Raw genomic sequence first — 20,032 nt, forward strand, 5'->3', positions numbered from 1 at the left:
ATGAAGAAACGAAACTAATGACAACCTGATACTTTATTCAATACTTGAAATGAATGCCAATAAAATGGCACAACGAATAACAATCAAAAATATGAAGGTATGTGTAGGTTTTGAAGTGACACTGATTTGATTATGAAAAAGGAATATATTTATTTTTTTAAATAGGCCTATTATACAAGTAGTATTTATTTATTATAGCTATAGCTATATATTTACAAAGTTATCTGCTCAATATCAGACAAATATGTCGATATAGAAATAGGCAATGTAGGCCTATGTGAAACTTACCGAAGTACAAGATTGTTTGTAAACTGGTCATCTAAAAGATACAAAAGTAATAGTCACTTTACTGGATTTCATGATAGCTCACGTTAATAAATAATGGCAAATGCCGGTTTAGTAAAGGCTGCATACCTGATTCCATGAGCGCTTTTCTTTTTTCTGTCTTCCCTTTGGTCGTACGATATGTTTTGATGGCTACTTTACAAAACAAAGTGAAAGTCTATCTATGTATGGCATATGCTTTTACGTCAATAAGTTTTTGTGCTAAACATAACGCAAACTTCTCCTGTCAGTTCCGCATAGTCTCTAAGTGAAAATAAAAGCGAAACAAGTGCTGTTGTTTTTACTGTTTGCTGCAGTTCCTTCCATCTGTCGACCAAACCAAATCCACATTTAGCATTCATCTTCACACTACTATTTATTCACAAGACACAATGTAGCTCAGAAGAAATGTCTCTCTCTCTCTCTCTCTCTCTCTCTGTGTGTGTGTGTGTGTGTGTGTATATATATATATATATATATACGGTTCTGTATATATAGGGTGAAGTCAGGTAAAATGGGCCAAATAAGGTTCTCTTTAAATTTTTAAAGCCAATCACAATAAATGATCTTGCATTGTTGCTTCAACACTTGTTGACATTTAACAATAGTTTTGACTGGTATGAGTTTTTTAATCGGGGCAGGGCAGAGTGTTACATGAAGCTTGTCAGAGAAATTGTAAGGAAAGTGAGCCTGACATAGTAAATTTCATTCATCACTAATAAGGGTAGGCTACTACAGCATTTATAAGTAAGCTTACCAACAAAGCAAAGGTTTTTGAACAATGTTTTGGCATGTTTTTCCAAATAAAAAAGTTTAATTTAAAAAAGAAACTTCAATTTTTGTGAAAAAGGTCATTTTAGTTAGAAATGGCTGGTTAAGCTAAAATGGGCTGCATACACACACACACTTTTACACAGAAATTGAGGGTGAAAATAGGTTAATAGGCCTAGATGTATCCATACAAAATCTTATGTCTTTTTTTTTTTTTTAAATGCATTGGAGACAGTATGGCCGGAGCACAAGCAAAGAAAGGAAACAGAGAGATAAGAAGAGAAAGGTAAAGAAAGGAAGATGTCAGTACAGTACAATGTAAAGACCTATAGCTACAGGAAATGTTAAAGTGATTTTTTTTTGTTTTGTCAAAGATGTTCTAATCTTTAACAAAACGTTTGACAGATATTTGACAAGCGTACACACATACATGCACACAAAAGACACCAATGCACAGAAACACACACCTGTACAACATGATCAATTCATTTTTAATTGCATTTTTTAATTAAATATTCATTCAACTTTCTATTTAAATAAATTTATGGTGGTGTTGCTATGGCACACTAAAGACATTAGTGTCAATTTACTGTTAAAAATAAAATGATTTCGGCCGAAATTACCTTTGTTGTTCTATATTGGCACATTTTACCTGAATGTTGTGCCGTAGCTCAAGAAGGGACCTGCTGATACTCTAACTCTCATAATTTTAAAACAATTATGCTTTTTCACATTTTTAAAAAATGTATATATTTAAGAGACCCATGCTAATTTGTAAAAATATAATTAGATCTCATGCATAGCTTATTTGATGTTATTATAAGTTATTTACCAAAACGTGGCCCATTTTAGCTGACTTCACCCTACGTGTGTGTGTGTATTTTCTCGCAGAATCATAAATCAACAGCATAAAAACGGTAGAATACCTAAAAATATTTATATTAAAAATGAAAATACATTTTCAGAAACTAAGAACTTTAAACACATAATGCACAATACTTACATTGTACAAAGGAGTGGACAAAACACATAATAGAAAACCACTATTGTATGTCATATGACAATTATTAATAAAAAGCTTCGGCTCAGTTGTTATCCCTGTACAATCTGTCCCGATCCTGAACAAGTACCTTTCTTTAACTCATTATCATAACATTACCATATTAAATGTTTTCTTACAAAACAGTATAAATACATATAAAATAAAGGCAGAATACAATAAAAAAGGGGCAAATTACAAAGTCATGATGCAGATCAGCTTATGTCATTTCTGCATGGTTTCAAGTTTTTGGACTTGATACTTCTGTTGATGTATCTCCATTCTCTCTCTTAGCTTTTTTGAAGTCTCGTGATGATGAAGCCACCTAACAATAAGCCACAGGTGAAGGAAAACATGGCTCCAAAATAGGGAAAATATTTTCTTAGTGAAGAACCAGAAAATTGCTCAAAGGAGAAACAGGCCAGTGCAGGGATACTGTGCATCTGTATTACGGGGTACAAACAAATCAGTTATAAATGCAATATTGTGACCAATACTGTTCAACACATCTTTTAAAGAAGAAGATTAAAACAAAAGTCAAATGCTTCTTTATATTCCAGTATTTGAAACAATAATGTAATAAATGTTTCTTACCCATCCTCCCACTTTGCGAATCCATTCCAACAGATTTCTCCTAAAGTAATCCAGACATAAGGTCAGAATATCTGAGACAATTCTGGGTAAGCGTGCGAGGACCATCTATTGAGAGCAAAGAGGAGCTTAGATGTTACAAATTTACTATACAATTACCAACATAAAGACAAACAACAGATATATTAACATCATTTTTAAAAAAAGACAATAGAAACATGCAGGATCTAACTAATCCAATACCTTTGCAGACAGCTTTCCAACTGAATAGAACAGCACTATAATTCTCCCCCAGTTGATCTGGCCATCTGTGAAAACCTTTTCCACAAGTTTCCAGAAACTGCTTTTATCAGCCACTTTTACTAAGCCATCAATCATGCTGTGAGTTTAAAAGAACAGAAAGAGAAACCGGGTGTTTTAAAAAACGGTATAGACAACAACACTGATGTTCAGTTAAGATAGACAAAGATTCTAATCTCAGACTGACTCATTAAATGTTTTATCCTGATCGAGCCTATCACCAATCACTTTAATGGTCTCCGCCAACTGTTGAACAAGCATCTGGTCCTGGCTGTTGCTTATTGGTTGATCTTCTGGAAGGGCTGGTGGGGCTGCATTTCCTTCGGCTGCCACGCTCATCACCTCATGTCTTACCACCCTGAAAGACATATTATATGTTAACTTCATGAGAGTTAAATGTTTAGAGGTACTATTACAGGGGAAAGCATTATGATCTCACAGAAATATTTTGTATATCCTATGTTTCAGTTTGCTTGAAGTTGAGTTCTAAATTACAGTTTCTGCAGTGTCCATTTTTTAAATGAGTGGGTCTCAAGGTCAAAATAATGAATAAAAAAATGTTACAGTCAACATTATTAATAAAAAAAAAAAAAAAAAAAAAATGTAATTACGAAAATATTTCATTTTGTCCACAAGAGTACTATCAACTGTTACTAACCGAACAACCCCCTGAACAACCCCAACATACGAGCAGCACCATAGATGTTATTTTCTTCTGTGGTGGATATTTAGAGCACATTAGTGTTCTCTTATTTAGTTCAATATTTTATCTACAATAACCTGTTATCAAGGAGTATATTAATTGACCGTCAACTATGGTAATTATGGTTTGCAATATTTTTATGATTTCATAATACGATGTTGGCCAGACAAGGTCTGCCATTGAAATTATTTCAAAATGGGGAAATTGTCAATTATGTTGCCTGACAATTAAGTTGCCCCGTAGAACCAATTCTTGGTTTATATAGTTGTCATTACATTACTGTGACTGTCACTGGTAATGATGAATTATTTGCTATAGATAGTTTTTTTTTAATCATAATTTAACCTTCTTTTTTTTTTTTTTTTTAAATGCTTGAGAGAGAAAAAAAAAGTAACAACTATTGTCATCATTGTCATATAAAAATAAAACAATATGCCAGAGTCCAACAGTCTTTCAGTCCAGATTGAGTGCCGAGTCCTTAAACACAGCCACAGTTCTCATAGCTTTCAGGTTTTTAGAAAATTCACGAGAGTCAAAATACATTTTCATCTCATGATTAAATCTTAAAAAAAAAAGAGGTTTGCACTTTTTACATTTATGAATGTGATATTTGGCTAACAGAATTTTTAACCTTCTTTGTGACAGAGGAAAAATGTGTCTGTGTGTGTGAAAGAGAGAGAGAGATAAAAAGATAAAAATGTGTGTAATAACTTGTGTGTTTGTATGTTTTTTTACATTTTAAGAAATTCTAAAATGCTGCTTCTATCCTTTCAAGGTATAATTTATATCCAAAGGTTGGAGTTTTGTATAACATCTTTAAATTCGGCCGCTATAAAACAGGGATTTATAAAATACTACATATTTAAGGAATGTAACCATTAATGGAAACATTAAGTTTATAATAAATTAAAAACGCGACAAACAAATGATGTTTACAAAGTGACATACCTGATGAGGAGTGCTTCTCCAATCTGATCATCTGTAGGTCGAAGAGACACATTAGTAACAAACATCTAACATCGCTTGAAGAGCACAAACACACAGTCACTTACCCTGCGAGACTTCGCAAGCCATATTAGTAAAATATATCTATATTATTGTTGTTGTTTAGTTTTCTCAGTTAATGTTTTCAACTGGATGTAGCTCTAGGGGAATCCCACTCTATTTCGGGACAGGACTCGAAACTTTTTACTTGTGGAAATGAGTAGCTTAACAACTTTCTCATTTCGAAGACAACGCCCTCCGGAGGCCTCTTTTGTCGGATACACAGCTAACGTGTCTAGATGGCAACTATGGACGCCTTCCTGAGTCAAAGTCCGAAGTTTTTTTAAAAAAATGAATTATTATTATTTATTAATTTTTTATCTTTCTTTAGTTTTATATGTTGTTTACAAGCCATGCACTTAGTCTTTGTTAGTATTTTTTGTGAATGATGAGTTCCTCCCTGTTGTCTCTGTCCAATAGTATGATTAGGAGGGGTTTAGTTAGACTTAGACTACAACCGGTGTTGCCATGTCCACGTACTATAAGCGTTTCTGGGATTGTTTGTTCATAAAGTTTCAATGTAGTCTTATGTAATATATGCGTTTTATGTTTTCTATGGTGTTTCATCTATACATTCCCCAAATCGAAAAAAACTTGTCTCGCTCACTTTTTGGGGCACTTGTTATTGCAGACCATTTTGCTTGATTCTTTTGTGCGATCTGGCAACACAATGCAACCCAGGAAGAAATACCAGCGTGGACGTGAGAAGTCACGTTGAATATTCTTTTGAAATAGTGAGACTTCTTTAATATCTACGTGTTTTTTTGCGATCGAGATTTCGTCTGTTTCATCTTGTTGTCATTAGTACAGCTCTGCACATTTCTACATCTGATTGCGGTGATAGAATCACTGCACACTCAGTATTATTATTTTATTTTAAATTGGCATATTTTTCAGAAGTCAGTAACAATTGTTATTTCTTTAGTTTTCATTTGTTATGGCAGGTATTTCTACAAAGACTGTGCACGAAATCTTTCAGACTATGGAGTATGGATCATCCAGCAGCAGCACTGCAACTGCACAGGTAAAGCGCTGTCTCGTCGGGGGAAATTATCTTTGTATCTTAAATGTATCTTGGGCAACTTTTTATTACTTCAAGCATCACAGCATGCTACCACCTTTTCACCTAATGTGAAAATGATTTACATGTGACGACTACACTAGGATGCATATGACATCTCACGAGAAAAGCATGTGACAAGATGCTGGTGGTCCTCTTGCTGTAAATTTGCATGAAAAACGATACTATGCGGATTGTCCTTCTTAATGCATGTCTCCAAGGAATACTTTACCTAAAAAAGAAAATTCAGTCATTTATTCATCCGCAACATCCAAATCCCTACGACTCTTATGAAAAACACAAAAATGAGAAGGTTACGAACTGACAGCTTCAGTCACTATTCACTTCTATTGCATCTTTTTGCCATACAATGAAAGGTGACTGAGACTGTCAATGCCTTTTATCACCCTTTATAAAAAGCCAAATAAAAGTCATAAAGTTTAAAACAACATTAATTTAAGCTAGTTAATTTATTTTTGGTAAAACTACCCCTTTAAATACTGTGAGCAAAGTTCAAAACTGTTAACTGTTCATGTATTTTGTGAGAGCCATATGTTCGGTGAATGATCTACTGTAACCTTCACCCTGTTTTCACAAAGCCTATCTATTGGTTCTCTCAAAGAGGTGGAACACACCAACTACAGTATGTTTACTCAAATCAAACATGGTTGTAGTTTGAAGCATAAATTATCTGAGAAGTTAGAATTTTCAACAAAAGTTGAACCTAATTCTCAAGTATAGTGCATTCCACTTAAACAAATAAGAAAAATGTCTATTTTCCTGCATGTCATTCTCTCCCTCAGTCCTGGCTGGAGAAGCACTCTCGCACTCTTGGCTTCTTCATTGATGGAAAATTTTCCAGCCCTGCAGACAGGCAGACCCAGGATGTGACTGATTCCAAAGGTGAACAATATTTGAACTTTTCCTGAAGTTCTTATCTGTTATCCAATCTTCTTAGGAATGATAAGATAACTTCTCCTGCCCTCCTCTTCTCTCTTTACAACAGGGGTGGTCTGCAGCACTGTTTGTGCTAAAGATGAGGATGTTGCGTCTGCTGTCTCCTCTGCAGCTGGAGCCTTCAAAACCTGGAGTGAACTGAGCTGTTACCAAAGAGCCAAAGTGTTTCTCAAGTACTAGATCTTTTCTCGAAATAATGTCATAAATTAACCTATCACAAAAAATCGTTAATAATATATGTTTGTGCCCCAGGTTGGCAGGTGTTCTGCAAAGACACAGTCAGTGTGTATCTGAGCTGTGTGAGCTCTCTCAGTCTTCTACCTCTCCTGCGGCGCTCATTAGACTGGCCCAATACTACGCCAGCTGGGCTCAGCTACGAGACACACTCATGCCTGAGTGGACCCCGCAAGGTACGTGTGTGTTTATTCATTTATATGAGTCTGAGCGACAGAACTCATAAAAAAAGGGAGAAAATGTGAGAAAATAAACAGGAAGCATGATGGTGAGTCTGATGTCATGCTTTGCTCTCTCCACAAGGTGTCGTGGCTGTGGTAGTTTCAGATGACTGCTCTGTATATTTTCTTCTGCTCAAAGTTTTACCAGCCCTATCTATGGGTGAGTCTTTCTCCTAAAACAGACACTTTCATGTCTTGAAGTTTCACTCATGTCAGTTCCACTCTTCAATGGTGAATAAAGGGACATAAAACAGATAGTCCTGACCTAAAACCTGATTTTAAATAACTTAAGGAAAAATAAAATCAACCTAGGTTAACTTCTCTGAACACAGTACACAGTATTCAAAAATGTGAAATGTTTGAGCATACATGTCATTTAATTGGCTCAACCAGTGGTAAAGTGTAATTTTGGCTATTCTTTTAGTGGCACTGAAACATTACATGTTTCACTACTAACAGGTAATACTACTAATTACAAATGTTTTTTCCTTTTGTTCTTGGCCTTAGTATTGAAAGTGTTTTGAACGTTGCCAATGTAAAATTGTGGATTTTTTTGTGTTCTTAGACATTTTTCATCATTTTCATTTTCTTAATTCATGATTTAGAATGGTATAATTCATTAGGACGAGTTGTTGCTCGTAAATGTAAGCAGTTAATTATCCTATCTGAATAAGAGGTGATGGTGCAAACCAAACCGAGGGCCAACTATTATTTATTTGCCCTCTATATTTATGTCCCTAGGCAATGCTGTTATTGTAGTGCCTGGCAAGAGTACCACTCTTCCTGCCCTTCTGTTGGCTCAGTTGTTTATGGAGGCTGGAATCCCTGCTGGAGTGTTGAATGTGGTGACAGGCAGTGAAGCATCACTGGCTGCCAAAGTGGCTCAAAATCCACAAGTGAACTACCTGACCTATAGTGGACGCAAACAGACTGGAGAAGCTGTGGCTAAAGCAACAGCTGGCTGGGGAGTATCCATGACTCTCTCTCTCACACACAACTCTGTGTGCCCTTTTATCATCTTTGATTCGGCAGACCTCGACAGTGCTGTGGATGGAGTGATAGAGCTGGCCTTTAAGAAGAAGAGAGATGTAAGAAGAATCAAAATACATCTATTTTAAATTGTAATAATATTTCACATTATTACTGTTTTTACTGTATTTTTGATCCAATAAATGCAGCTGTGGAGAGCATAATAGACTTCTTTCAAAAACAATATATAACTGGTTTCCAAGGTTTTCAGCAACATAGAAAATAGGAAAATATTATATGGTATTTATATATTTATTTAATATTTAATGTATACTACTTGTTGTTATTTATTTATTTTAGTGGTTATTTTCAAAAAGAAATCCAGTTGACAGTGCTCCTGCCGTACCGCTATGGTCCACTGGGGGATGCTCACAGATTGAAAACCACTGCAGAAGAGCCATGTATAGAACATTTTGTTCATTTTGTAGAAAATATATAATATTTATCTCTTTGCCTGCTTCTCTCTTTCTGTTTTCCAGTTCCAGTGGGTGCTCTTTGTGCAGGAATCAGTGTTGGACAGTGTTGTGGCCAGGCTAAAGTTGAGAATGACTGGGATGAAATGTGTTTCTCTTGTCACTGAAACTGACAGAAACCTTATAGATGTTGTTGTTCAGGAGGCACAGCAGCAGGGGGCAACAGTGTGTGGATTTTTTATTTTAAATGTCACCAAAACAAACATTTGAGCACAGATTGTTACAGCATTTACTGGACAAATGCTTTCATCTTTTTGTTTTCTTATTGTTTTACATATTGTAGCTGATCCAGCCATGTTCTCCTCCTTCTACTGGTGGTCTCTACCCCCCTACTGTACTATGTGGTCTGGCTCCCTCCTGCGAGTCTGTGATTTCACCTCCTCCAGGCCCTGTGCTGCCTCTCCTATCCTTCAGAAGCTCTGCTGAGGGAGTTACACTCGGTGAGGCTGAAATGAAAAAGAACAGATTTATTTGAAGTCTTAAATTCATTATCATGTCATTAAATTACGGCCCTATGATTTCCGTGATGCAGAAAACAGGGACAGATGTTTCATGATTTCAATTAATTAGACATGCTTTTTGACTAATAAAATTTATTTAACCATTAAAACAGAGTAAAAAAAATAAATAAAACCGATTTCATAGGGCCCTAAATTAAATTGCAAAATTAAATTGCATGCACTTCTAAAATAACAACAAAAAAAGATCTTCCCCAGGATTTTTGTTTTCCAGTACAAATATGTAAACATCCTTAAATCAAGATACATTTACTTGACTGTCTTGAAGTCTTGTTTTCTGAGAAATTGAACAAAATTAGCTTCAAACTTTGAAGTGTTGCTAATACAACTCATTGTGTGCTTCCTAGACATTTACATTTAGAGAACATATTGACATGTTATGTTCCCTTAAATTTATTCCTTAAATTTTCTTTAATTGGTCTTAAAATGTCTTAAAAATGTCTTAAATTTACCTTCATAAAACCTGCAGAAACCCTGAGGTATGTGTATGTGTGTGTGTGTGTGTGTGTGTGAAAAGTTGAACATTTTAATAACTGTGATTGTGTAGGAAATCACAGTCCTCATGGTCAAGCTGCCTCCATCTGGACTGAAGATTTGACATTGGCTTTGGAGTCTGCAAAGAGGTGCATGCCTGGTCACGTATTAGGGCATATGTCTGTTGTCCTGATCTCATTTTGATCTTATCTCTTCTTTATCTGTTTTTCTCTCACACCCTCTTTTTTTTCTTTTTCCATAGTCTGTGTTTGGGTTCTGTGTGGGTGAACTGTCATTCTGTAATGGATCCCGCACTGCCTCTATGCGGACGGAGGGAGAGCGGGAACTGCACCGATGGAGGCAGAGAGGTATATAATAAAAATTACATGAAGTGACATTTCATGTGCTGAGAATGGGCTTCAGTGGTTGTAGGCCTTTGTTTCTGTTCTTTTGGTTTTCCATACTATTTTTTTGATTGGTTGTATGGTTTTGGTTGGTGTCTGATTCAGAATGTTTGACTCTGATTTCTGTTCCTCTATAGGGGCTGTATCAGTTCTTCGGCCGTCTCTTTCACCCTCCCTCCCTCACTCCAGTCCCAGCTCTATTAACTATGCTGCTTTTGGCTCTGCGGAATCCAAATTCATGATACCTGAAGGTTTTGATCCTTCCAGGTGGGTGTATTGTGGCTCATAGTTTAATGGTGAACTGAGAAATTAATATAGGTTTAGTAGATAATGTCATAAACATTTAAATACAAACAGACCTGTTCCAGCTGGTATAAACATCTAAATGATTAAAGGTCAATCCTAGCCAGTATTTCAGTTTTACTGAGTTTAGATTTTAGCACTAACTTTTTTTTTTTTCTCCAAGTTTTGTGTGCCTCAATTATTAAAAACATCTTAATATCCTTTTAGATTCTGTTTCTTAAACTTTTTTCTGTTTCTTAAACTTATTGAAATCTTAATTTTTAAGGCTGTACACTTTTAAAAATAAAGGTTCCAAAAGAGGGTTTTTGCTGTGGTTTCACAGAAGAACACTTTTTGGGTTCCCCAAAGAACCTTTCAGTGAACCATTTTTTCCTAGTGTGAAGGATGTTTTAATCATCTAAAGAACCTTTTTTCATTATATAGAACCTTTTGTGCAATAGAAAGATTCCCTGGATGTTAAAGGTTCTCCATGGAACTATTGATGCCAATAAAGAACTTTATTTTTAAGAGTGTATATGGTTCAGTATCAGAGATATGGTCTCAGTGCAGCTCCATGCTGAGTTCCGTGCACACCATCCACATGCTGCCAGAGTTTAGTGTCTGCAAGAACTGCATGAGTGATTTGGGTGTCAAAAAAGATCAATTTGCGCTCACAGTCAGTAGAGTATGCTTTGAAGGGCTTGCGTGCTCAACTGTGCATGAGACAGAGCGAAATGCGGAATATGAAGTGTTATCTGAGCCTTTATCTGGGAAAGTTTCTGAAATTTGGGTGATTTGACACCGAATGACCCTGTACCAAAATCATAATATTTTGCATAATTGTCTTGCTACTGTTACTAACAGTACCAGCAGCAGATTGTGTGGGACTTTCCACTCACCCCTCTCTTTGAAAATGAATTGTGACGCTGCTTGAAACATTTTCTGAGCAGCTTCCTGTACTATAGATTACTATACATCCTCGCACTTCACTTACTACCTGTTTGCACCGTAGAAATATAATAAATGGTCTGTCTTTAAAAAAAAAAACTCTCTTTGCCTGCTAGAAGCCAAAAAAGGAGGCAGAATAAATGATGATAATAACAGTACAGGTCAAGTAAATCAAATCACAAAATAAAATGCACCCAGCCTTCAATTTTTTTTTTCCATCATTAATTTTCCTTTTTTATACATGCCTATGAGAATTGAATGTGCAACCTTTATCAATGGTAAAAAACACACTGTACTAAGAGGTAGAGGTGATTTGATTATGGGGTGTCATGCTAAATGACCACTACTGGTAAACTCAGACCTCCTGTTGTCTTCTTCTATGACCCATTTCTCTCTCTTTCTCTCTCTCACAGTGTCCCTCGCTTTTACTCACAGTTAGTGGGTGGTCAGTTGCGTAAAGCTGACTCGGGCTGCAGCAGGTCAGTGTTGGCCCCTGGGGGCGCTGTTCTAGCTCACTGCCCAGATGGAGGCAGGAAGGATGTCCGGAATGCAGTAGAGGCCGCCATTAAAGTCCAGCCTGGGTAAGAGCATATGGAAAAGTTCCTGTCAGTTTGAAAATAAAACATATGAACTAGCCTTAGCCAACCTTTTTTTGATGGAAAATATTGACAGAACTACTGCGATGAACTGCTGTCATTGCAGGTGGATAAAGAAGAGCCCTGCTACACGCTCTCAGTCCCTTTATTCACTTGCCGACAGCCTGGATAAGAGGAGGAGGGACATGGCTGTATCAATCCAAACTCAAACCGGCATCTCATTTGAAGAGGCAGAGAAAGAGGTGGAGCTTAGCATCTCCAGGCTCTCTGACTGGGCTGCACGTTGTGATAAAGAACAGGGTGGAACTCCAGTAAGAGCATACAGTGTTGGAATGATTATTCGATTAACCCAAGATTTAATTTGCCTGCTTTTTAAAATTACGTGTCCATCTTATTAAAGTTCCCGCCCCAGTCTGGCTCTGCCCTGTCAACTCCTGAGGCTTTAGGAGTGCTGGGAGTGATTCTCCCCAGCTCTAAACCACTGCTGTCTTTGGTGTCTCTGCTGGGGGCAGCTGTTGCCATGGGTAATGCTGTTGTCATGGTGCCAAGTGAAAAATACCCTCTTCCAGCTCTTGAATTTATACAGGTTTGTGTCATGTTTTCCGCCGCCTGCTGCTTCCTTCCACTCCCCACCAGAGGTCTCCGTTTCACCATTAAGACTTTTTCATTACACACACACACACACACACACACACACACACACAGTCACTTCACTCTGGACTACATTTCCCACAATTTCTCAGCTAGGCACTGATCACACTCACACCTGTTTACCATCAGGTTCCCTTTATAAGCTGCACTCCTTCACACACACATTGCGGAGTATTATTCTGGTTTTCTGTGCATTCCTGCCTTGTTTCCTTGTCCTTGCCATTGCCTAGCCTTGCCTGTGTGTTTGACCCTGGACTGTTTTCCTTGTTTGATGATCGTTTGCTGCCTGTGTTTTGGATTACTCTTTTGTCTTGCCCTCTAAATACCTGGTTGCAATTGTCAGACCCTTGCCTGTTTTGACTCTGTTTTGGGAAATAAAGCTTACATATGGATCCGCACGCCTCTCGACGCGGTCCCTTTGTAACAGTTTGCTACATTTTTTTTTTTATATATATATAAATAATTACTCACCCTCATGTAGTTCCTTTCGTTCATCTTCAGAACACAAATGAAGATCTTTTTGATGAAATCTGAGTGATTTGTTTCCCTCCGTTGACAGCTACGCAACTACGAATTTGACGCTTCAGAAAGTTCATAAAGATTTCTTTAAATGATGAACAGGTTTAATTTAGGCTTTTACTCGCATATAAACATTCATTAACTCGCACATCAGTTGTGGTAAACGGAAGCTCAGGCATGTTTGCTTGACACGTGCGAGAACCAGCGAGGTTCATTCTCGTGTGTTACGCTGCACGTTTAAACTTCCGAAAGAGGTTTGTTCTCACGAGTCAAGCTTGTTCAGCTGAGCTTCTGTTTATGTACGCTGATCAGTGTTTATATGTGAATAAAAGCCTAAATTCAATCTGTTCATCATATAAAGCGATGAATATCTCTTCAGAATATTTGACTAAACCGCTTAATTCATATGGATTAGTTTTTTGGGTGAACTAACCCTTTAAAGAGCGTGATGGATTTGTAGCATGAAAGAAGATCGGTTTAATACAAAGGAGTTAGATCGTTCAGGGTTTTATAGATAAGAAGCAGTATTTTATCAATAAGAACATTTTTGTATGTGTATATTTTAAAGTGGTAGCAGGAGACACTTCACACTCACTGTAATCCTCAGGATGCCTCCATTAACGTTCAGTTTTCGTAATAAATCTCCACATTTTAATTCTTTTATGTTTGTAATGTATTCAACTTTCCTTTTTCTTTTTCTCAAAGGTCCTGCAGGCCTCTGATATCCCTGCCGGTCTGGTCAGTATAATAACAGGGGGCAGGGATCAACTGACCCAGGCACTTGCCAACCACAGTGTTATTCAAAGCATTTGGTATTGGGGAAGTAAAGAGGTGAGGAGATTTTTATTTATTTATTTTTTTAAGTCTTAAAATGGGACATGTAGATATGCTATTCTGACTGCTTTGAACGTGGGAAAATGTTCTGTCAGCACTGGTCTTATTGGAACTTCTCTTTTTAGGGCTGTCAGTTTCTTCAATACTCCTGTATCAGTCCCCTTAAACGTTTGTGGCTACACTGTGAAGAGGAAGAGGAGAAGGAAGCAGGCCGAAACTGGGCCTGCTCAGATCCCTCTCTTCAAGAAGAGCTTTGGAGGAAGGCTGTGGTCTGGAAGAGTATATGGATCCCTACTGCATAAAAGCACTTAGTTTTAGGAGGTGACGGGGCAGTATTAGATTCTTCACACACGCTATTTAGACAATAGAGAGTGACCAGGGATGTTACGAGAACAATTGTTTCATTTCAAGTCACATAAAATAAGGAAGATTACCTTTTTTTATTGTTTTCCATGATAGACAGTTGTATTCTGACAAATAAAGAACTGTGATAACTAGTCTAACTTGTTTATTTCAATACAGTAATAATGGATTGATGAGTAATCAGGTTTTATTACAATGTAAGAAATAAAAAAATTGTCATTATTGTACAAAACTAACAATTATTTGTTAAACACATTGTGCACTTACATATTGCAGTGAATTTCAGCTCCCTGTTGTCATATGAGAGGGGTACCTTTTTGCGCTGGTATGGTTATTATACGGATATAGTTGCTTAAATGAAAACTGTAATTAAAAAGATGAAATCAGAAAACTGGTCTGAAATTAGTGTTACTCTGTGCTAACAAACTCAAAACTGAAATTAACACTACACATCCTGCCGAGTTCATTAAAGTTCCAAGCGTAGTAACGTAATGCATAGCAGGAAGTGAATGGAGAAATGTTGCTGAGTCACAGTGAGACAGCAGAATGCCACGTCTTGTGTGAGTGTATGTTTTTGATTGCTGACACAAATTGAGGTCTCATATGCAATTTGATACCAAAATGCTTAGTCACTGTCACATGATAGATTACCTTTGTACCCGAAGGCAGTTAAATGGACAAAGACAAACAAATCCATGTTATGGTTATTGGAAGACTGTCCCATATGACATTTAACAAATATATAACAAACGCAGCACAGTAAATTCATCTAGGATATTTTTAGATTAGCATCATGTTGATGAAAATGAAAATTTTTAACCTTTATTAAACTTTCATTTCACTATTTCAACACAGCTTTTTGATCATTTAGACCCAAGTGAACAAAGCCAAGTGTGGCAGGGGTTATTTCATCCTTTCTGTAAACAGTTTAAGGTTCAAACTTGAAATGTTTGTTGTGAAAATACAATGTGGCAAAGGTGCCAACTTGATCAAAAGCAAACAACATGCTTAAGTATACTTAAAATTTCTATCGTTTCCATAATTTCTATCTATCTATCTATAATGTCTTTAATGCTAATCTTACAATCAGGTTTGCTGTTCAAAATTTAATTTCTTTACACCCCTTATGTAATGTAAATATGGTAAATCCTTGGTTAATTACAAAATGACATCGAATTTACCATTCTTAAATCTTTGATACTGTCTACATTTACCTAGAATGACAGACAGTTTTCTGTTGGATTCAATTTGCCATTAATTATATTAAAAAAGAGTGGAAAAAACATTAAAATGTCTTATCACCATTGTCTACTGACTCTCAGCTGACTGTTTTACCACTTCCTCATTCAGTTCGTTCTTTGATTGGCTGGTTTCAGTTCCACTGACGCATCATGTTGTGATCGTTTATAAGACGAACGCGCACCTTCATTTCACTCACAGCTTCTGGAAGGTCTGAATAGGTTCTTGCTTCAACAGTGATTGAACGGAACTTCGATCTCGCTGGAATTTCGCTTTGAAGAACTCTAATTTATTATTTTTTACCAACCTTTTGATAATAAACCGACAAAAAATCCGCCGAAATGGATTCTCAGATTCGCCAGAACTACGACCGCGACTGCGAGGCTTTGATCAACAAGATGGTGAATCTGGAGCTTTACGCTGGCTACACTTACACTTCCATGGTAAGTTTCTAAAACTAAAATTCTTTATGGTACATCATGTTTCTTGACGTTTTTTTCATCTTGGTTCGACATGTTTGCAAAACAGATTTGCATCTTGGATTTATTGTTTAGTCTTCGTCATTTAGTTAAGTGATTTTTCACGACGCCACGAATTTGCGGTGAATGACCTCGTCGCTCTAAGCGTTTTAAATCTTTTACCCATCGATTTTGTTTCCATCAGGCTCACTATTTTAAACGGGATGATGTGGCTCTTCCCGGTTTTGCCAAGTTCTTCAAGAAGAACAGCGAGGAGGAGCGCGAGCATGCCGAGAAATTCATGGAGTTCCAGAACAAGAGGGGCGGACGCATTGTCCTTCAGGACGTAAAGGTAACCCCAGTTAATGTGTAATTTCGACGTTGAACTTTTATGATAAGCAAAACGGACTCGAGGTATATTTGTAGGGGCCTGTTGAATTGAGGGGGGATGGGGGCATCACGTGCTCACCGAGGTGTGTCTCTTCACAGAAACCTGAGCGCGATGAGTGGGACAATGGGCTGGTTGCTATGCAGTGCGCTCTTCAGCTGGAGAAGAACGTCAACCAGGCTCTGCTGGACCTGCATAAGGCCTGCATCTGAGAAGGGAGACCCTCATGTAAGTCCATGTACATTGCTCTCTAATGCTTTTGTTCCATCCTAACTTAATGAATTAAATGCTAAAATATTTTCTGGTGTCTTGTCCAACAGCTGTGTGACTTCCTGGAGACTCACTACCTGAATGAGCAGGTTGAGGCCATCAAGAAGCTTGGTGACCACATCACCAACCTTTCCAAGATGGATGCTGGCAAAAACAGGATGGCGGAGTACTTGTTTGACAAGCACACCCTGGATGGAGACAGCTAAATGCAGAACCCTGCTTCCTGCAAAACATCCAGCTATACTCTAGGTTTAAATCATCAAGCTAATGTTGTCATGCAGCACAAATTTTAGACTTGAAAGATTGAAAAGTTAACATTTAGAGGCTACATGTCCCTGTATAACATGCATGGCACTTTTAAATAGCCATCAAGCCAATGCTTTCTTGAATGTACACTGGTTTTAATCTGCTGAATTTGGTGAATAAACATTTTTGGCTGGATTTACGTGTCTTGGTTTTGTGTGTGTTATCTGAATTGTGAAATTCATATTTTCAACAAACAGAAGGCGCTTTAGAAGTAGTAGGTGAATACAGAAGTGAACCAGCAACAAAGAATAAGTGTTTGAACCATGTGTCTTTTAGCAGTCTTTTTTTTTTTTTTGGCCTACAAAAGGGTAATGATTAAACTATCGGTAAGATTCTGACAAATCAAAGTTTTTACGGGGCTAACTGCTGCCGAATGTAATGCGTTAGATCTTGATCGTCCTTTTGATAACTATGCTTTTATTTCAAACCCACATGCAGGAGGAAAGATATTTTAGAAGTTCAGATCAAATGTTAACTGGTTAATTTTGGATAGACCCACACATATTAGGATTGGTTCAGTGACTATAATGTTTTTTTGTTTGTTTTTTTAACTCCGCTTTGCAATCTGGTAGATTAAAATCAGTGAACACTGGATCACCCTGCACATTAACACAATACAGCCTACATAGTTTATAACTAAATAGGCTATGTTCAGTCTACTTAGGTTCATGAATATATGCATTATGTAAACCTGGGGTGGGGCTCCAGTAGGCTATTCACTATGGATTAAATAGACAAGAATCTTTGTTATTGTGTATGAAGGGATGCAGTCGATTCAGTATTAGGTCACTAGTTTTACACACACCCCTAGTCTTTCTGAGAGAGACCCTGAAGTTTACATTGACCACAGAAACTTAAGTAACGTCACAATGAAATGAAAATTTTGGACTGTAATTCTAATTGTCTATGAAAAGTCAAGTACTAAAGTAAAATATTTTTATTTTAAATATAAGAGCCTTAGTATTCTAAACCACACTAAGTTATTAAATATTATATTAAATTATGACGCCAAAAAGAACCGAGCGCACAACTGATGCACGCGCAGCAAATTACTTCCGCGAGAGGATAACAGATCTACACGCGAGGAAACGGGAGCCCGCGAGCGCATGAAATGTCCTCTGCACGCAATACAAGCCCTCGCGCGCGCATGACATCTTCTCTGCACGCAATACAAGCCCTCGCGCGTATGGGTGGTGGATTATACAAAATTTGATGATTGCTAAGCAAACTGAGCGGAGAACTAACGAGCATACGCTCGCCAGCCGTCTGGCCAAAATCCCGTAGTATTCAGGCGTCAGACGTAGGATATGAGACGGTCACGTGTCGGAGCTGCGCTCAAAGTGTATGGCGCGGACTCCGTGCCAAAATCAAGCGTCCTATGGCGCGTACTCTGTGCCAAAATCAAGCGTCCGAACGACCGACCGATCGATCGAACGTCTATCCGAACGTCTTGTACTTTGAGCGTCTAACTGAGCGGGTAACCCACGTGACGACCTGACGTGACGCCAGCGTCTTGAAATTAACTGGTTTTGAACCATGTAAGGAGCCAAGCTGCTGTGTAAAGACTATAAATGGACATTACAGGCACTAAATACAAATATTTTATACATAAATACTAAATACTGAATCCTGTTCTTGAAAGTATGTGTTTTACTAAGAGCATGTAACTGTACAGACATTCCATAGTCTTAATTTGACCCGTATAATCATTTTAACTGTTAACTTTATTGCCTACTGTACAATTGCCTATATACCAGTCCATCAGACCAGTCTCTTTATCCTACTTCCCAGGAAATCTACAGAATACCAATCAGGTGATGTCATGTGCTTCAGGAGAGCCTAGTGCGGGCTGTTAAACCGAACTCTGCTGGTCGTGTCCCTGCAGGAACTGAATTGAATATTGCTTTATACACCTTTTTCACCAGTTACTTTAAAAAAGTAATTAGTTATAGTTAGGCTGCTAGTTACTTCTCACAAATAGTAACTGAGTTAGTAACTGAGTTACTTCATTATAAACTAATTACCAGGGAAAGTAACTATTGCCTTACTTTTTTATTTTCTTTTGGATAACTTGGATGCCCCAATATTAAATATGTTAAATGAACTAAATGGACACTAAATAGAATAAAATATTATTATAAAACATACTAATCTACACTATTTTAATGTTGCTGTGGGACAATGTGAGAGACACCTATCAAATTCAATATATTATTGTAAATATTATCATTACTATGGAACAATAAAACACAATAGATGGAACTTTTAATATTTATTGCACAGACCACAACTGACCGCACAGACCCAAATAGGCTAAGTCTAAAAATAAATTATGCTTGATCTGACTCAGGGCCGGCGCTACCTATAGGCAGAGCAGGCAGTTGCCTAGGGCCTCGGGCATGGAGGAGGGGCCCCCATTACCCATTGCAAAATACTAGGCTCTTTTTCCATTGGATATGAATTGACAGTGACTCTCACCTGTAATGAAACCAACTATTGTCACCATATCAAAGTGGGTCCCATCTTCTGAATATATGAAAAAAAGTATGAAAATGTAACTTTTCTGCAGCTGACTGACTTTAAGTCATTGAATTATGATTGCGCCGAAATGAACATCATTTGTGGGGTGCAAAGCCAAAGGCTAAACAGGCACGCAAAGAAGTGCAGTTCGTAATGTAGGTGTGCGAGTTGTCATCATCTCTTTTGGATTGATTGTAATGTATTGTAAAAATAAACGTGTTCTGTCGATTGGCGTTATTTCTGGATTGATCCTTTGCCGGTTTATGAGTTTAAAAGATATAATATATATATAAATATATCGATATATTGACGCATCCAGACTGTAGACAGTTTGAATTTGTACGTAATGAATGACATCGTGTCGGGAGCCGACTGCGATACTGAAGTAAAAGCAAAGTTCGAATTCAAAGTCAAAGAGCTAGAGTAGGCTATTACAGCACTAGAGTATTTTTTTTTTAATGTTTCAAAAACAGTATGCCTACCTACCTCAATTGTCTGTAACTTTTAAAGTCTTCT

At 37.3% G+C, this 20,032-nt stretch overlaps 3 protein-coding genes and 1 long non-coding RNA gene across 5 annotated transcripts; 2 read left to right on the forward strand and 2 right to left on the reverse strand.

The window, feature by feature from the left end:
• Window positions 1-1,565: 1,565 nt before the first annotated feature.
• baxb (BCL2 associated X, apoptosis regulator b) lies at window positions 1,566-5,149 on the reverse strand. 2 transcript variants are annotated; one of them, XM_051887786.1, is made up of 6 exons: window positions 4,781-5,149; window positions 4,677-4,707; window positions 3,213-3,383; window positions 2,969-3,104; window positions 2,729-2,768; window positions 1,566-2,577 (listed from the first exon to the last, which is right to left on the reverse strand). In XM_051887786.1, the coding sequence occupies exons 1-6, from the start codon at window positions 4,800-4,802 to the stop codon at window positions 2,540-2,542; spliced, it is 438 nt and encodes a 145-aa protein (XP_051743746.1). In that variant the 5' UTR covers window positions 4,803-5,149; the 3' UTR covers window positions 1,566-2,539. The 2 variants fall into 2 exon arrangements, with proteins under 2 accessions (XP_051743746.1, XP_051743745.1); XM_051887785.1 differs by having other exon boundaries at window positions 2,729-2,833.
• Window positions 5,150-5,431: 282 nt separating this feature from the next.
• Window positions 5,432-14,469, forward strand: aldh16a1 (aldehyde dehydrogenase 16 family, member A1). The gene is given in 18 exon segments (XM_051887766.1): window positions 5,432-5,572; window positions 5,698-5,796; window positions 6,636-6,735; window positions 6,839-6,962; window positions 7,042-7,199; window positions 7,327-7,404; window positions 7,986-8,332; window positions 8,753-8,911; window positions 9,030-9,186; window positions 9,812-9,887; window positions 10,001-10,106; window positions 10,280-10,292; window positions 10,295-10,409; window positions 11,786-11,953; window positions 12,075-12,279; window positions 12,369-12,554; window positions 13,844-13,969; window positions 14,098-14,469. Coding segments are annotated over 17 exon segments (2,382 nt in total). The 5' UTR covers window positions 5,432-5,572; window positions 5,698-5,709; the 3' UTR covers window positions 14,275-14,469.
• LOC127509225 (uncharacterized) lies at window positions 9,037-14,828 on the reverse strand. The gene is made up of 3 exons (XR_007929170.1): window positions 14,603-14,828; window positions 11,806-11,949; window positions 9,037-9,192 (listed from the first exon to the last, which is right to left on the reverse strand). It is a non-coding gene; the product is annotated as an uncharacterized LOC127509225 (long non-coding RNA).
• Window positions 14,829-15,748: 920 nt separating this feature from the next.
• On the forward strand, window positions 15,749-17,131 carry fthl27 (ferritin, heavy polypeptide-like 27). Its single transcript, XM_051887787.1, is given in 5 exon segments — window positions 15,749-16,017; window positions 16,238-16,384; window positions 16,522-16,623; window positions 16,625-16,648; window positions 16,741-17,131. Coding segments are annotated over 5 exon segments (531 nt in total). The 5' UTR covers window positions 15,749-15,915; the 3' UTR covers window positions 16,897-17,131.
• The last annotated feature ends 2,901 nt before the right edge of the window (window positions 17,132-20,032 follow it).

Source organism: Ctenopharyngodon idella, chromosome 3, assembly GCF_019924925.1.
Source record: "Ctenopharyngodon idella isolate HZGC_01 chromosome 3, HZGC01, whole genome shotgun sequence".
Classification (NCBI taxonomy): domain Eukaryota; kingdom Metazoa; phylum Chordata; class Actinopteri; order Cypriniformes; family Xenocyprididae; genus Ctenopharyngodon; species Ctenopharyngodon idella.

Coding starts and splice junctions, on each gene's coding strand:
- baxb (XM_051887785.1), bottom strand. CDS start 4,802: ATGGCTTGCGAAGTCTCGCAGG. Junction 2,834..2,968: donor TTGGAAAGCTGTCTGCAAAG/GTATTGGATTAG, acceptor TGCTCTCAATAG/ATGGTCCTCGCACGCTTACC. Junction 2,578..2,728: donor TTCGCAAAGTGGGAGGATGG/GTAAGAAACATT, acceptor CCCGTAATACAG/ATGCACAGTATCCCTGCACT.